Source organism: Rhea pennata, chromosome 31 (assembly GCF_028389875.1).
Source record: "Rhea pennata isolate bPtePen1 chromosome 31, bPtePen1.pri, whole genome shotgun sequence".
NCBI lineage: Eukaryota > Metazoa > Chordata > Aves > Rheiformes > Rheidae > Rhea > Rhea pennata.
The window spans coordinates 1,337,003-1,351,490 of NC_084693.1; the positions used below are offsets into that span (position 1 = coordinate 1,337,003).

The 14,488-nt window shown below is 63.5% G+C and overlaps 2 protein-coding genes across 4 annotated transcripts in view; one reads left to right on the top strand and one right to left on the bottom strand.

The window, feature by feature from the left end:
- ARHGEF11 (Rho guanine nucleotide exchange factor 11) overlaps positions 1-8,933 on the top strand; it is a 35,246-nt gene extending 26,313 nt beyond the window's left edge. The window contains exons 22-41 of one of the 3 annotated variants that reach the window (XM_062597753.1): positions 284-413; positions 584-763; positions 990-1,037; positions 1,624-1,811; positions 1,933-2,079; positions 2,599-2,678; positions 2,811-2,936; positions 3,046-3,163; positions 3,561-3,739; positions 3,830-3,905; positions 4,200-4,367; positions 4,653-4,740; positions 4,878-4,979; positions 5,070-5,155; positions 5,261-5,503; positions 5,602-5,919; positions 6,664-6,756; positions 7,209-7,468; positions 7,575-7,761; positions 7,874-8,933. In XM_062597753.1, the coding sequence (XP_062453737.1) occupies positions 284-413; positions 584-763; positions 990-1,037; positions 1,624-1,811; positions 1,933-2,079; positions 2,599-2,678; positions 2,811-2,936; positions 3,046-3,163; positions 3,561-3,739; positions 3,830-3,905; positions 4,200-4,367; positions 4,653-4,740; positions 4,878-4,979; positions 5,070-5,155; positions 5,261-5,503; positions 5,602-5,919; positions 6,664-6,756; positions 7,209-7,468; positions 7,575-7,761; positions 7,874-7,923 (2,867 nt within the window). In that variant the 3' untranslated portion in view covers positions 7,924-8,933. The remainder of the gene's footprint in view (positions 1-283; positions 414-583; positions 764-989; positions 1,038-1,623; positions 1,812-1,932; positions 2,080-2,598; positions 2,679-2,810; positions 2,937-3,045; positions 3,164-3,560; positions 3,740-3,829; positions 3,906-4,199; positions 4,368-4,652; positions 4,741-4,877; positions 4,980-5,069; positions 5,156-5,260; positions 5,504-5,601; positions 5,920-6,663; positions 6,757-7,208; positions 7,469-7,574; positions 7,762-7,873) is intronic. The other 2 variants (XM_062597755.1, XM_062597754.1) reach the window with 2 other exon arrangements.
- LRRC71 (leucine rich repeat containing 71) lies at positions 8,858-14,455 on the bottom strand. The gene is made up of 15 exons (XM_062597607.1): positions 14,444-14,455; positions 13,186-13,366; positions 12,901-13,017; positions 12,514-12,648; positions 11,981-12,056; positions 11,690-11,764; positions 11,317-11,385; positions 10,977-11,136; positions 10,760-10,843; positions 10,587-10,673; positions 10,251-10,371; positions 9,710-9,784; positions 9,527-9,664; positions 9,199-9,317; positions 8,858-9,113 (listed from the first exon to the last, which is right to left on the bottom strand). The coding sequence occupies exons 1-15, from the start codon at positions 14,453-14,455 to the stop codon at positions 8,997-8,999; spliced, it is 1,566 nt and encodes a 521-aa protein (XP_062453591.1). The 3' UTR covers positions 8,858-8,996.
- Positions 14,456-14,488: the final 33 nt, after the last annotated feature.

Below are 14,488 nucleotides of genomic sequence, written 5' to 3' on the forward strand. Positions count from 1 at the left end.
GGTGTCCAGGCACAAGCACCTGCTTGGCATATCCTTCCAAGAAAGGTGGCAGACAGCCTTGAGGAAACCCCACTTCATAACTGATAGTAACGCTGCTAGCGCCTTCGCTTCCTGCAGCTCCAGCTGGATGGTGCTTCGAGGGGGAGATGGCCGAGGTTGCAGCGCTGTGGGGTGGGAGGCAATGCAAGTGTGTCCTCCTCCTCCGGCTCCTGCTCCGGCTTAGCACAGCACCGGCCAGCAGAGCCTGGATCTCACCAGGGTTGCTTTGTTGCCTTCGTCCCAGCAGTCAAACCTGGCAATGTGAGAAACATTATCCAGCACTTTGAGAACAACCAGCATTACGAGACTCAGGAGCCTGGCACGCAGCGTCTCTCCACCGGCAGCTTCCCTGAGGACTTGCTGGAGTCAGACAGGTAGGCAGGAGGGGGCAGGCCTGGAGGAGGCGTGCAGCCTGTGCTCTCGATGGACTTGCAGCAGCTTCTGGCTGAGGTCCTAGGTCTGCAGGCACATGCACATCGTTGCTCGTCTCTCTGGGCTAAGCCTGACGGTTCTTGGCTTTGTCTCCCTGCCTTGCCTGCTGCAGTTCCCGGTCGGAAGTCAAGCTGGGCCGCTCAGAGAGCTTGAAAGGCCGGGAGGAGATGAAGAAATCTCGGAAAGCAGAAAACGTGCCTCGGTCCCGCAGCGACGTGGACATGGATGCCGCAGCTGAGGCCACGAGGCTTCATCAGTCAGCGTCGTCTTCCGCTTCCAGCCTGTCCACAAGGTGAGAGCTGCTGACCAAGCCCCAAGCTGGGTATAAAGGACCTTCAAAAGGGAGCTTGGCTCCTTTGGTGTCTGCCTTACCTGGGGTCCAAAAGCTGAACCCCTTGGGCTGAATTGCTGCTTCTCAGGAAGGCTGTTGATAAGCCTGTTAGTCCACAGGAGCAGTGGAGGGAGGAGCGGGCAGTCTCTCCTCTGGGCACAAGGGTGACTCTCAGTTCCCTCCCCAGGTCGCTGGAAAATCCTACTCCCCCGTACACGCCGAAGATGGGACGCAGGTGAGTGGCCCAGCCTCTGCCTCTCCCATCCGTACACCACCACGCAGCCAAGCCCTGGGCTGGCTGGGATCTTTGGGGCTTGCTGCTTTGCTACAGAGGAGAAGGGCCACTGGAGTGGGGCATGCAGCCTGCCCATGGCACGGCCCATGGCTGTGCTCTTGCTGTGGGGGTCATGGGGGCTCCTTCCATTTATATCTTCCTAGCTTTTCCCTTCCCATAACTGGGCTTTGACGTAACACAAGGGGAGGTGATTGCCAGGGCTGCCGGAGCTGTCTCCGGGAGGGAGTCCCTCTGGCTTGAAGCAGTTCTGCTGTTTAATAGTAGCTCTCCATCCTCCTAGGGCTAGGGGGCATCTCTGTTCCCTTGTGTCTCACACAGGAGCTTAATGGACCTATATAGATGTCTGCTGGGGGACCTAGTCTTTTAGCTCAAGAGTCAGAGGCTTGTACTTCTTGTGCTGAAGGTCCCGGGTTCAAGCCCAAGTAGGGCCCAGGTAGATATTGGCTGTATTGGGAGCACTGTGGGGTGGGCTCACTGGATCCATGTGACTGCAGAGTACTCCCACCTCCACCTTTTATCCTCCCAGGAGCATCGAGTCACCCAACCTGGGTTTCGGCGTCGACCCCTTCCTTCCGCATCTCTTGGAGGATGACCAAGGCCAGCTCTCAGACCTCGAACCAGAGCTGGACTCTCAGAACTGGCAGCACATGGTCAGCCGGGAGGTGGTGGCCAACCTGCCGCAGAAGGAGATCGACCGCCAGGAGGTGATAAATGGTAAGGGGCACGGACAGTGTCTCCTGCCTCCAGCGGAGATAGCAGGCATCCTGGCAGGATGCACAGCGGAACAACGGAACTCCCTTGGAGACTTGTCTACCCCTGCCTGCCTTTTGCACAGAGCTTTTTGCCACGGAAGGGTCTCATCTCCGGATCCTCAGAGTCCTGGACTTCCTCTTCTACCAACGAATGAAGAAGGAGAGCTTACTATCCCGGGAAGAGCTGGCACTCCTCTTCCCCAACCTTCCTGATGTGATAGAAATCCACAGTAAGCCTCTTCCTTCCCTCCTTGGGCTTCCTTCCCTGGAAATCCTCCCTCTGCAGCAGGGCTACAGGGTAGTCCATGCAGTCCGTGGCTGCCCCTGGGTTCCTACACAGTGACCAGCCATTTGAATCATCCCTGCCAACAGCTTCATACTGTCTTGTTGCTCTGGCTTCCTGTTTTCCTCTCCTGGGAGCTCTCCAGAGTCTGGCTTTTCTAGGATCTGCCAATGCCTGTGTCTGTGATGACCAGTCTGTAGGAGACCTTTGCATGGTACACTTCTAGGACAGGCATTGGTGTCATGTTCTTTGACACATTGCTTCTGTGACAGCCATAATTGAAGCCTAGCCTGACTCACAGCCCCTTTTCCATGGATCCATGTTGGAGAGCCGAGAAAGACCTTACCCTTTAGGCAGGCAACTCAGGATGTGGCTGTTTGCACATCCAGTGTGTAGGTGAAAGCTGGGTGGCCCTCATACCCCATTAAACGTGTCCTTTTTGTCTCTCTCAAATACTCTTGTTCAGATTCTCTCTCTGAATCCATGAAGAAGCTCCGGGAAGAAGGACCAATCATCAAAGAAATTGGGGATCTCATGCTGTCTCGGGTAAGGCGGGACAGCTGCCCAGAGGGAAGAAAGTGAAAGAACTCCCAGAGGCATCTTCTCGTGCCTCTGGGAGGAGATGAGCCAAGCGTTCGGGGTGACTGCTTGAGCCTGGTCCTCCCCTGCTCCTCCTAGTTTGATGGCCTGGCCAAAGAGGAAATCCAGCAAGTCGCTGCTGACTTCTGTTCTTACCAATCCATTGCCCTGGAGCTGATCAAAACCAAGCAGCGCAAGGAGAGCCGTTTCCAGATCTTCATGCAGGTTTGTCCCTCTCTTAGGCAGCACTTCTGAGCTGTTCCTCACACCAGAGCTCTCCTGGCTTCCCCTGATCTCACCTCAGGGCCTTTGCCCTCTCTTCCTTCCTCTCTAGGAAGCAGAAAGCAACCCGCAGTGCAGGCGCCTGCAGCTCAAGGACCTGATCATCTCAGAAATGCAGCGCCTGACCAAGTACCCACTGCTGCTGGAGAATATCCTCAAGCATACCGAGGGTAGGAGCCAGGAGGTGCTCAGGAGGTCACCTTGGCCTGCTCCCAGGAGTCCCCAGTCACGCTTATCCTGCTTAGCAATGTGCTCCCGTCTCAAGTGCATCCTCTGAATAGCAGAAAGCAATTGCTTTCTAATACAGGACTCATGCCTCCTCCCTCTTCCTCTAGGGTAAAATCTCAGGGCTATGGAGAGGTTATGTTGTGTTTCCAGCAGAAAGAGCCATGCTGGGTGGGTGCTGGAGGGGGAAATCTCCTTCTTGTCTGCAGAGAGCTCTGGGATGGAGGCTTTTTGTGCCTGGGATGCAGCTGTGAGGATGGGAACCTGTTGCAGCTGGAGAGGGACCCACCTCCTTCAGGTCCTGCTGCCTCCTGACCCACGCTCTGCTCTCTCCTATCCCAGCGGGCACCTCGGAGCACGACAAGCTGTGCCGAGCCCGGGACCAGTGTCGGGACATCCTCAAATACGTTAATGAGGCGGTGAAGCGAGCAGAGAATCGGCACCGGCTGGAGGGCTATCAGAAGCGCCTGGATGCCACCTCACTGGAGAGGACCAACAACCCCTTGGCTGCTGAATTCAAGGTAGCACCAACTCCCAGGCAGTGGTTGGGGGCCAGCAAGGGCCTGCCCTGCCCTGGCGTGTGCTCACTGTTGCCCTCCCAACTCCTGCAGAGCCTTGACCTCACCTCCCGACGCATGATCCACGAAGGGCCACTCACCTGGCGCATCAGCAAGGACAAGACTGTGGGTATGAACCTTCCTTCAAGTGAGAGAGCCAAGGAGACCTCCTTCTGCAGCCTCAGCATCCACTGGGATCTGGGTCTTTGACCCCAGCCCCAGCAGCTGAACTGAGGGCATGGCATTATGGGGACATCCTGTGCCCTTCTTTGCCAACCAGGGCTGGGGCAGCATGCTGGTGGGGCCTCCTTGCTGCCAGAAGTGAGCTTCTGCCTGCTTGCCCTGAGGTTGTGACCATGTCCCTAAATCCTGAGAATGCTTCCTGGGACTGAGCCTCCCCTCTCTGTCTCCTCTCCCACCCCAGATCTGCACGTGCTGCTCCTCGAAGACCTCTTGGTGCTGTTGCAGAAGCAAGATGAGAAGCTGGTGCTGAAATGCCACAGCAAGACAGCGCTGGGCTCCTCAGACAACAAGCAGACCTTCAGCCCTGTCCTCAAGCTCAACTCAGTGCTCATCCGCTCTGTGGCAACAGGTAGTGGGGGAAACCAGACAGGGCCAACAGGGCTGGAGCCAGTGGGGAGGGGATCTGGCCTCCCTCAGCGTCCCCAGCTGCCTGAGAGCGCTGGGCTGGGCTGGACAGGCCCACCACGTAATTTGCAGGGAGGCAAGAGCTGGGAAATGTCCTCTGTCACTTCAGCCTGTCCTCCAGCCATGGCTGATCACAGCCAAGCTGGTCCAGCCACGCTGGGGGATTGAGGTAAAGCACTAGCTGTGCCCTGACCTTTCCCATCTTCGTCCCTCTGTGTCCCCCACGCAGATAAACGAGCCCTCTTCATTATCTGCACGTCGGAGCTGGGACCCCAAATCTACGAGCTGGTGGCGTTGACATCCTCCGAGAAAAACACGTAAGGTTTAGCAGGGATGGCAGATCGGCAGGGATGGGGCCGACGTCGAGGGGCAGCGGCAGCGTGTGCCTGGGGAAGGGGCCGTGGCCGGGGTACTGGCCCCCCGGGGAGCTGACGGCGCTCCCTCGGCCGTGCAGGTGGATGGAGCTGCTGGAGGAGGCGGTGCAGAGCGCCATGAGGAATGCCACTTTCCCCCCCAAGCGCAGGACGCCGGAGCCCACCCAAACGGCACCCTCCAGGTGAGCAGCCTGGCCCTGCTGGACCTTAGCCCTGGGCATCCCAGTTGCCTCTATGCCCCTGGCTCCAGCCTAACACATCTCTGGTCTCAGTAGCCTGGTGTTACAAGACCCCAACGTCTCCCCGATCCTGTCACAACGCAACAGCTCCAGAGCAGAGGCAGAAGAGAGCTCTTCAGGTGGGCTCCCCTCCCGGCCCTCCTTGCAGCTGGGCCACCTGCACCGTGTCCCCTTCCTGGGAACGGGCCTGGGTGCAGATCTGAGCGCTCCCTTTCTCCCTGCAGCGGACGACAATCCTGCCGAGCTCCTGGGCAAGGAGAAACAGCCGGCGCTGCTGGAGGAGCCGGAGGCTGAGAGCAGCGAGGTGGAGGAGGGGGAGGAAGAGCTGCTGGCAGCTCCCGTGGCTGCCGAGCCCAGCGCGGAGCTGGCTGACGCTCCCCCGGCCGAGCGCCCAGGGCTTGCCATGCGCCTGGCGCTCCCAGGGCCCGTCTTTGCGGAGGGGCTGGCCGAGGCGGCCTTGGAGGATGGTGAGTGCCTCCGGGCTGGCGCCCGGCTCCGGTGCGTTGGCAGGGAGCAGGCGCCAGGGTTGAAGCCCAAACTGCCTCTGTCCCCACCCCGGTCCTAGTGGAGAATCTGCGGCTCCTGATCCTGCGGAGGCTCCTTCCCTGCCGGGACGCGGAGCCTGAGGATGACCTGACGCCCACGCCGTCCGTCATCGGGGGTGCCGGCCAGGCCTGGGACTCAGTGCTCTCCAGCCAGGATTCGGCCTCCCAAGAGCTGCTGACGGAGCCCCTGGGCCAGGCTGGCCCTGCCGAGGACGCGGTGCCCGGCCTAAGCCACGCAGTGGGTGGCAGGACGGAGCCGATGCCGGGAGCGAGCGGGGAGGAGACGGGTCTGGCGGCAGCCATGGAGGAACAGAGCAGCTACAAAGTTGTCCGGAAAGGTAGGGGCTGCTCAGAGCCTGGCTTGGCCGGGCAGGGGCGGGGAGCGCCCGGGCCAGCTCCGGCCAGCGCCTCTGCCCTCGCGTGTGGGGCAGGCTCGCGGGGTGCGGTGGGGAGAGCCCGGATCGGGGCCTGGTTCCCAGGCTGGATGCAACGTCCCTGCTGCCCTGCAGCTCCCACGCACTCAGATCTAGCTACACACCCCCGGGCTGCCATCTCTGGGTGCCACGGTGGGGGGATCCCACAGGCCAGCTGTGGGTGCAGGTGCCACGGGACCCCTCTCCTGACCCTAACCTGCCCCTTACAGCGATTTGGTGGGTCTCTGCCTGCATGAGCTTTGCTGGTGCTGGGGGCTTGTGCAGGGGCTAAGGGGTGCAGATCACCCCCCTTCTCCCTTTGGCACACCGGGTGCATGGCGGGGGGCTGCCACGGGTGCTGGTAGCGGGGCCTTGACCAGCGCTGATGGCTGCCGGTGTTGGGGTGCTGGGTGTTAATCCATGCTGGTGACGAGGTCTCGGTGGTGGCATGCTGATAGGTGCTGGTGTTGGGGTCCCGGTGGTGCATGCTGGTGCATGCTGATTTTGGGGTGCTGATAGGTGCTGGTGTTGGGGTCCCGGTGGTGCATGCTGGTGGTGGGGTCCTGATGGTGTGGTGCTGGTGCATGCCGGTGGTGGGGTGCTGCTGGTGGTGGGGCTGGCTCACCCTTTCCCTCTCCTTCCACCCCCTCCTCTTTTGGGGGTGCATAGCCCCGGAAGAGGGTGCTAAGGAGGCCACGCCCTCACCAAGCAGCAGCCAATCAGAAACTGAGCTGCAGGAAGGAGGCGGAGCTAATATAGATGGTAATGAGTCCGTCTGTGCGTCCCCCCCATTTCCATGAGCCTTGCAGGGAGCTGTGTCCCCGGGTCCCCATGTCCCCAGGAGGGCCGTGTCCCCATTTCCCACCAGGCAGGGGGTGCCCTCATGTCCCCTGTCCCTTGGGGGGGGGTCCGTGTCCCTCGGGAGAACGTGTCCCTGGGGTGGCCACGTCCCTGAGCAGGACGTGACCCCGTGGCCAAGGACAGCGAGAGCCTGGTCCCCAGGGCTGATCCGAGCTTTGGGAGGAAGCCACGGCCCAGCGCAACCTGCAAAACAGGTCTGTGGCCGGATGCTCCCAGCCTGCCAGGCCACCGGGATTGGGCAGCCAAAGCCACCCCGCGAGGGCACCAGGCGCCCGCTGGAGCAGGGCGCACGCCGGCGCGGTCCCTGCTCCCGGCCTGCGCCGCGCTGACGCCGCCTCTGCTCCCTGCTCCAGGCAATTACTTCTACGTCAGCATGCCCGCCGGGCCGCCCGAGTCCTGCACCGAGCCCGAGGCCCCCTCGCAGCCCCCCAGCGCCGGCGCGGCCTCTCCGGGCGCCCCGCGGGGCTCCCAGCAGCACGAGTGCGAGGAGCCAGCGTGTCGCAGCGCTGCCGAGGGGCCCCCGGAGCCCCCCACCCCCTCCAGCACCGTCCGCGACGTCGACCTCATCTTCCGCACCATCGAGCAGCTGACGCTGAAGCTCAACAGGCTGAAGGTGAGCTGGGAGCAGGGAGGGAGCCCGGCAAGGCGGCGCTGGGCCGGACCCCGGCCCGGCGTCCACCCGCTCTGACTTTATGCTCGCGCTTCCCCGCGCCGTCCAGGCTGTGGAAACGGCCCATCGCGAGCTGCTGCGGTCGCTGGGGCAGAGCTCGTCGGCGGAGGCCACCCCCGTCGGGGGCTCCGGCGCGGAGGCGGACGAGTGGTCCCAGCAGCCGCCCAGCCCCGACGGCGACAGCCCGCTGTCCCGCTCCCTGCGGAGCCTGCAGTGCTCTCGGACCAGCGTGCCAGGTAAGCGGCGGCACCGCCAGCCCCCGCGTCCCGCTCGCGGGCTGCTGCCCCGCGCGGCGCCGGGCTCGCCGGCCCCCCCCCCCCCCAACCCGTTTCTCCCCGTCTCTTCCAGGCTGCAGGGCCCCCCTCGCGGAGGACCCCGCTCGCGACGCCACCCTTTAGCGGCACTGGAGGGGGTGTGTGTGTGGCAGGGGGGGGGCGTCTTCCCCAAGAATCGCTCGAAGCCGGAACTGCCTGACGGCCTCTCCGGCCCCCTGCACCGCCGCCCTGGGCCGGGGCTGGCCCGGGCAGGGCAGCGGGAGCCTCGAACCAGACCGCCGCGGGCTTAAACTGGAAGGCGGGAGCAGGCCCGGAGCGCGCAGGGGCGGTGTTCAGCCCTCGCCCCCCAACACCCCAACCTCGCGCCCCGCAGAGCAGGCGCCCCCCCCAACCCCTCGCATGGCAGCCCCGCCTCGGCCCCCTCCGCCCCCGGCCGCGAGAGCTGGTTCTAGTCTGTATAAATGCACTTTGTTTTGTTCCTCTCCGTGCTGCGGCCCACCCGCCCTCGCCCCCCCCCCCCCCCCCCCCCCGCTGACTATAAATATGTATGTATGTGCATCCGTCTTGTAAATAACCACCGCATCTCTGTCCCGCTGTTGTAAGAAAAAGGCTGTTACCACTAGCCTGCCCTGCGTGCCGGAGGGCAGCCAGCTCCCCAGCGCTGGCCCTACGCAGCGCCCCCGGCCGTGCCCCGTGCCGCTGTCCCCAGCCGGGCGAGGGGAAGGGGGCGGCGGGGAGCAGCCCCTTGGAGTCTCCTTCCTGCTGGAGCCTGCCGCCTGCCCCGGGCTCCGCGCTCCGGCTGCACGGGGACAGCACGCGGCGTACGGCGCGGCGGGGACAGGCAGCCCCGGGGAGAGCTGGCGGCGCTGCTGGCACGGCTGCGCCCTCTCCTCTCCCCACGGAGCCAGGGAAGAGCGAGACGGCTGGGGTGCCTTTCGCCTCTGCCCCCTCCAACCTTTCCTTCAGTGTCTAAAGGCAAGGCCAGCGCTGGGGTGCCTGATATATATATTATATATAATAGAGCCAAGACTGACTGGTTGCTGTTCAATGCTGTATAATCTGTTTTATTTTCTTCCTTTCGATGGTAAAGATTTTTTTTTTAAAGAAAAATGCAAGAAGTGAGCTATTCTTCACCTGTAGGTGTGTGTGTGGTTCCTCGAGGGCCAGCCGTGGGCCAGGCCTGGCACAGCCCTGCGCTAAACACCCACGCCCTGCTCCTCCTCCTTGTCCTTGCGTTTGGAGACAGGGTCCCGCAGCTGCATCAGCTCCTGGAGCTGCACAAAGGCCTTGCAGGCAGGAGGGAAGCAGTTCTTCTGCAAGGAAAGGGAGGCACGAGGTGGGGAGAGGCTGGCTCTGCCCGGCAGTGCCGCCGGGGCCGGCTACACGCCCCTCACTCACCTGCAGCGACAGGCGCAGCAGCCCTGGCTTCCCCTTGGCCCCTGCCGACCCCTTTCTCTTCTGCTGCCCCTGCACGACGGCCAGGAAGGCCTGGAGGCCTTGCTCTGTGATGTGGTTGTCTGGGGAGGGAAGGGGCCAGTCGGAACTGGGCAGTTCTTGCTCTGCCGCACCCCACCACGATGCGTCGGGCATCGCCGCCCGGGTGCCCGCAGCAGGCGAACAGGGCAGCTGAGTCGAGTCCCGCATGTGTGGGGCTGAGAGCAGCACTGCTCCGCGAGCCGGGACCTGCCCCGGGCCGCAGGGGCTCCCCCCGCCGTCCCTCACTCACGGGCAAGGTTGAGGTTGATGAGCTCCTGGTTGCCGGGCAGGAAGACCTTCCCGTCACGGTGCTCGGCCTGCTCCAGCAGCGGGTTCAGCGTCTCGGCCGGCGCTGGCACCTGGACATACACGGGCCCCTGAGGGAGCACTGGGCTAGGGTAAGGTGGCCCCTGCCGCCCCCAGGGTCCCTCACCTCCATGTCGGTCGTCGGGCTCCGCTTCTCCTTGCTGCTCGGTTTCACGCCCTTGGCGCGCGCGGCTTTCGGGTCCTGCAGGGCAGCGGCTGCGGGGAGGGCAGAGCGGGGAGGGCGCTGAGCCCGGGCCCAGCCCCACCACTCCGTGATGCCCCAGAGGCATCCTCACTCACACTTCTTGGTTTGTTTGATGTCCTCCTTCCGCCCGGACGGGGCGGCCAGGCTGTTGGCCCCGCTGCTGCTGCCTGGCCCCTTCTCCTCCTTGCGCAGCAGCTCCTGCAAGAGCCGAAGGTGCCGACGGAGCACCAGGCGCTGCCTCAACCCCCGCTGCCCCTCGCACCCCACAGCGAGGGGTATGTAGACACCCAGCACCTCAGCGGTCAACTCATTGGAAAGGGGGGGACCAAGGCACGTGTAGCCCCTGCCCACCCCCGGCGAAACCAGCGGGTGTGCTCCCTTTCTCTGTGCCGCTGTGCTCTGCCACCTGCCAGCCCCGAGTCCCCCTTTACGGCTCCCTCTAATCCAGGAGCCCTGCCTTAACCACCCACCCTCCTCACCTTCTTCTTGGCCACAGTTTTGTTCTGCTTGGCTAGTGGCAGCCGGTCCACAGCCATGTTGCTGGACAGGCTCGAGGGATGGTCGATCTTGATCTCGCTGTGCTTCTGGGTTTGAAAGAGGAGGGGGCTCAGAGCAGCAAACAGCACTGGCAGTGCCACGAGAGAGATCCCAGGGCCCAGGCGGGATAAAGTGGCCCGTTTCCTGGATAGTTCCTGGTTACTGCTACAGTTTGCCCAGGGCTGGGAGAGGGAAGGCAGCCACAAACCCCCCACCCCGTCCACCTGAAACGAGGAGGGGGCAGGTCTGCCCTGGCGCTCACCTTGCGGGGCTGTCCCAGGGACTCCTTCAGGAGCAGCCACCTCCTCTCCACCACTTCGGTGTGCGTCAGCGCGAAGGGAGCCAGGACCTGGCGCGGCGCGGCAGCAGGGCCAGCTGTGCGCTCCGGGCTCGTGCGTGGACGGGGGCGGCGAGGCTGGGAGCGGGGGAACTCACCTCCGCGAGTCTGAGGGCCCCGGCGTCTCCGATGTCGTTGTGCGCCAGGGACAGGGAGAGCAGGGAGCGGTTCAAGCGCAAGCCCTGGAGAGCCAAGACAGCGGCAAGGGAAGCCCAGCTCGGCCGGGCTGTTGCTGAGACACAGCGGGTGCAGAGACCCTCTTGATCCTCCCAAACCCTCCCTCGTGTGCAACGCCCAGCCCTCTGGGCTCCTCACCTCCGCAATGTAGCCTGCTCCCACGTCCGAGATGTGGTTGAAGCTGAGGACGAGGGAGACCAGGCTCCGGTTGGAGGACCTGAGCGTGGAAAGGCTCTGTCCGATGAGCTTGGCAGCCGCATCGCCGATGTCGTTGTTGCGCAGCGAGAGGTGGGCCAGCCTGCGGGTCGGACGGTGACAGGCTTCAATCCCCCCCCCCCCACACACAGTTTTGCTCTCCTGCTCCGAAGGGAGCCTTGCACCCCGCTGCCTCCAGCTGGGGCTGGGGACACCAGTTCAACCCGTCCAGGCCACATCTGACCCGCCAGGTGCCACGACCCTGCTCAGACGGGGCACTCACGTGCTCTCATTCCCCATCAGCTTGTAGAAGGAGTGCTCAGGCAAGGGGTTCCCCTCCAGGCTGAGCGTCCTGAGGAAGCAAAACCCTCCAGGTTGCTAACAGCCCCACACCAGCACGCAGCACCTCAGGCTGAAACGGCTGTGAACAGCCGCATCGGTGCTGTGGGACGGGGCACCGCAGGGGCTCGGGCTGGTAACACGTCCCATGATTAATGATCCAGGCCTTAGCACCCCCATTCTTTCATCCGCTTCCACAACTGTCAAAATACTTAATTAGCTATAGTTGGATAATATTCAGAACTCCTTCCCGAAGCCCAAAAAGGAACCCAGTGGTCGGATCCGGCCTCAGCCCCTGCAGAGCAGCTCCCCCTTACCGAAGGCTGGTGCAGCTCGTCAGGAGAGCAATCAGCGAGGGGAGCAGCAGGTCCGTCAGGCCGACTTTCCAGAGGCTGCCAGAGACGAGCAGTATCAGCCACGGTCTGAACCCACTGGCAGGGAGGGCTCTCAGCCCTCTCCAGAGGGGGAAACTGAGGCACGGAGGGGGCACAACGTGGGAGCAACAGGGCTGGGAATATACACTTCATGCCCTGCTCTGCCCTCCAGCCCTGCCTGGGGGCTCCCGCACTTGAGTTGGACAACAGAGCCGGAGGGGAGCCCGCACTCACTGCACGGCCTGCAGGTTGGCGAGGGTGGGCAGGCACTTGCTCAAGATGCCCAGCATTTTCTCTTCGATTTTCCAACCTGCCAGAGACAGGAGGATCAAAGACACGGTACAGGAACAGGGAAGAGCGCCCTAGTGTGGTCTCTGCCCTCCCAGGAGGCGCAGAAGGCACCGGCACAGCTCTGCGGGGTCTTGCAAGCTCTAACGCTCAGAGGCGCCTCATCCCTTGAAGCCGGTGGCAGCTCTTGATTGCTCATGTGTTGGAACATGAATCATCTTCCAGGAACCTGCTGCTTAAATAGCTCTTGCTGCCCCTGCTGCAACCTGGGCTGCCTCATAATCAGTTAACGTGGCTTGTTGGGGCCTGCTACATAGCCAGAGGACAGAGGCAGGGGTGCAAGAACACTTGCTGCAGCTAGCAAGCCCAACACGCTTTTCAATTTGAAACCGATTCGGCTGCCCGAATCCCCCTGCCTAGTGAGTTAGGGCTTCCTGGGCAGCACAGGGGCGGATTGGGGCACCCAGCTGCAGATTCACCTCGCAGGAAGATCTCACGGACATTCTTGGGGTCATCGTGCTCAATCTCCACCTGGATGCAGGGCTGGAAGTAGCTGTACTTGTTCTGGATGCGGGTGAGGCGGGCTTCGATGTCCTTCTCCTTTTTGGCCAGCACTTTGATATCCTCTGCCGATCAGAGGGAAACGGTCACTCGGAGCAGAGAAGAGCACTGCGAGCACCAAGCCCAGGCAAACCCCCAGCTGGTCCTTCCACGCCGTCACACACGGAGCCAAGGGAGGCCAGTGCAAAGGAGCAACGTCTTGGTGGCTGGGGAGCCACCATCCTCCAGGCATCCTCCAGGCATCCTCCAGGCACACAGCTCTTGGCTGCCCCACAGCACCCCCATTTCCCCTGGGTCGCACTCACCGCCGCTGGGGATGCTCGGGGACGGCCGGAGGGTGACTTTGGGGATGCGGGAGAAGCCGGCGCGGGCGCAGAGCTCGTGGAAGTCCTGCTCCAGGAGGCCTGTGCACTGGTACTCCTCTGCGGGCAGGCCAGGACGGGGCAGGGCCGCGAGAGCAGCGCCCGCCGCGGGCTCAGGGCTTCGGCCCCCGGCGCAGGCGGGGGGTCGGGACGCAAAGGGGGGGTCAGCCCTGAGACCCCCCTCGGCAGCCTCCCCTTCCCCAACCCGGCCCCCTGCAGACCCCCTACCCCTTGCCAGGGCCAAGGGGGCATCACCTTCGCCCTGCTCGGCCTTCCTCGCCGCGCTCCTCGCCTCCTCCTCGAGGGCCGCGGCGGCCGCCTTCTCCTTGGCCGCGCGCTCCGCCTTCTTCCTCATGGCCTGGCGGCTCCGAAGGCTGGCGCGGGGGGGCACAGCAGAGTAGGGGGGAGCCTGTGGGAGGTAACGGGGGGATCCCTGGGCTCTGGGACGGGAGGATCCCTATGAAGGGGTCCCTGCAGGGGTTGGGGGGGGGCTATGGGGGGGTGTGGCATCGATGGAGGTGACGGGGGGGGTCTCTGGGCTGGGGGGGGCTGTGAGAGGGACCCTGGAGGGGGTTAAGCGGGACTGCCTGGGCCTGGGGGGGGCAGGAGCGCCATTAGAGGGGTCTCAGGCCAAGGGTCCCTGGGCTGGGGGGTGGCGGGGGTCTCCCACAACGTGAGAGGCCTGGACCAGGGGTGCTGGTGGTGGAGGGGTCCCAGCAAGCTGCGGGGCCTCAGGAAAGGGGCTCAGGCTGGGGTCCCTGGGGGGGGGGGGGGCTGAGGGGGTCTCAAAACGGACGGGGGGTCCCCAAAACAGGGGGGGTCCCAAAGTGGGGAGAAAATCCCCAAAATAGAGGAATCTCCAAAACGGGGGGGGGGGGGGGCAAAATGGGGAGAGGCAAAAATTGGGGGGGGGGGAATCCAAACGAGGAGAATCCCCCAAACAAGGGGTCCCAAAACGGGGGGGGGGGGAATCCCCAAAACGGGGGGTCCTAAAACAAGACCGGGGTGGGGGGGGGGCGGTTCGCACCTGGCTCCGCGGCGCCTGCGCGGCCGCGCGCGTCCCCATGGCAACGCGCCACTGCGCGGGGAGGGGCGGGGCTCCGCGGTGACGACACGGGGCGGGGCGGGGCCAGCGCAGGGGGCGGGGCCTGGAGGGGCGGGGCGGGGCCCCGCAGAGCGCCCCGCAGCGAACTGGGCGTTTACTAGGTCTTTACTGGGCCTTTACTGGCTCCATCGCCGGGCCGTTACTGAGCCCAGAACTGGGCCTGGACTGGTCTCAGTCCTGGGCCGTAACTGGCGCCGTTCATTTGCCCTTACTGGTCCCATCCCTGCATCATTACTGGGCTTACTGGTCCCATGCTGGGCTATTATTGGCCTCATTACCAGGCCTTTACTGGTCTCGTTGCTGGGGTTTAATGGGTCCTATAACTGGGCCTTTACAAGCCTCATGTCTTGGCATTTACTGGTCCCATCACTGGGTTCTTACTGGCCCCGTCATGGGGCCTTTACTGGTCCCATCTCTGGGCTCTTA

Excerpts from the sequence above, each read along its gene's own strand:
- LRRC71 (XM_062597607.1), bottom strand. Across the intron at positions 10,844-10,976 it reads GAGCAGGCTACATTGCGGAG|GGCTTGCGCTTGAACCGCTC; the intron begins GTGAGGAGCCCA and ends TTGGCTCTCCAG. Across the intron at positions 9,785-10,250 it reads GAAGGTGAGGAGGGTGGGTG|GACCCGAAAGCCGCGCGCGC; the intron begins GTTAAGGCAGGG and ends GCTGCCCTGCAG.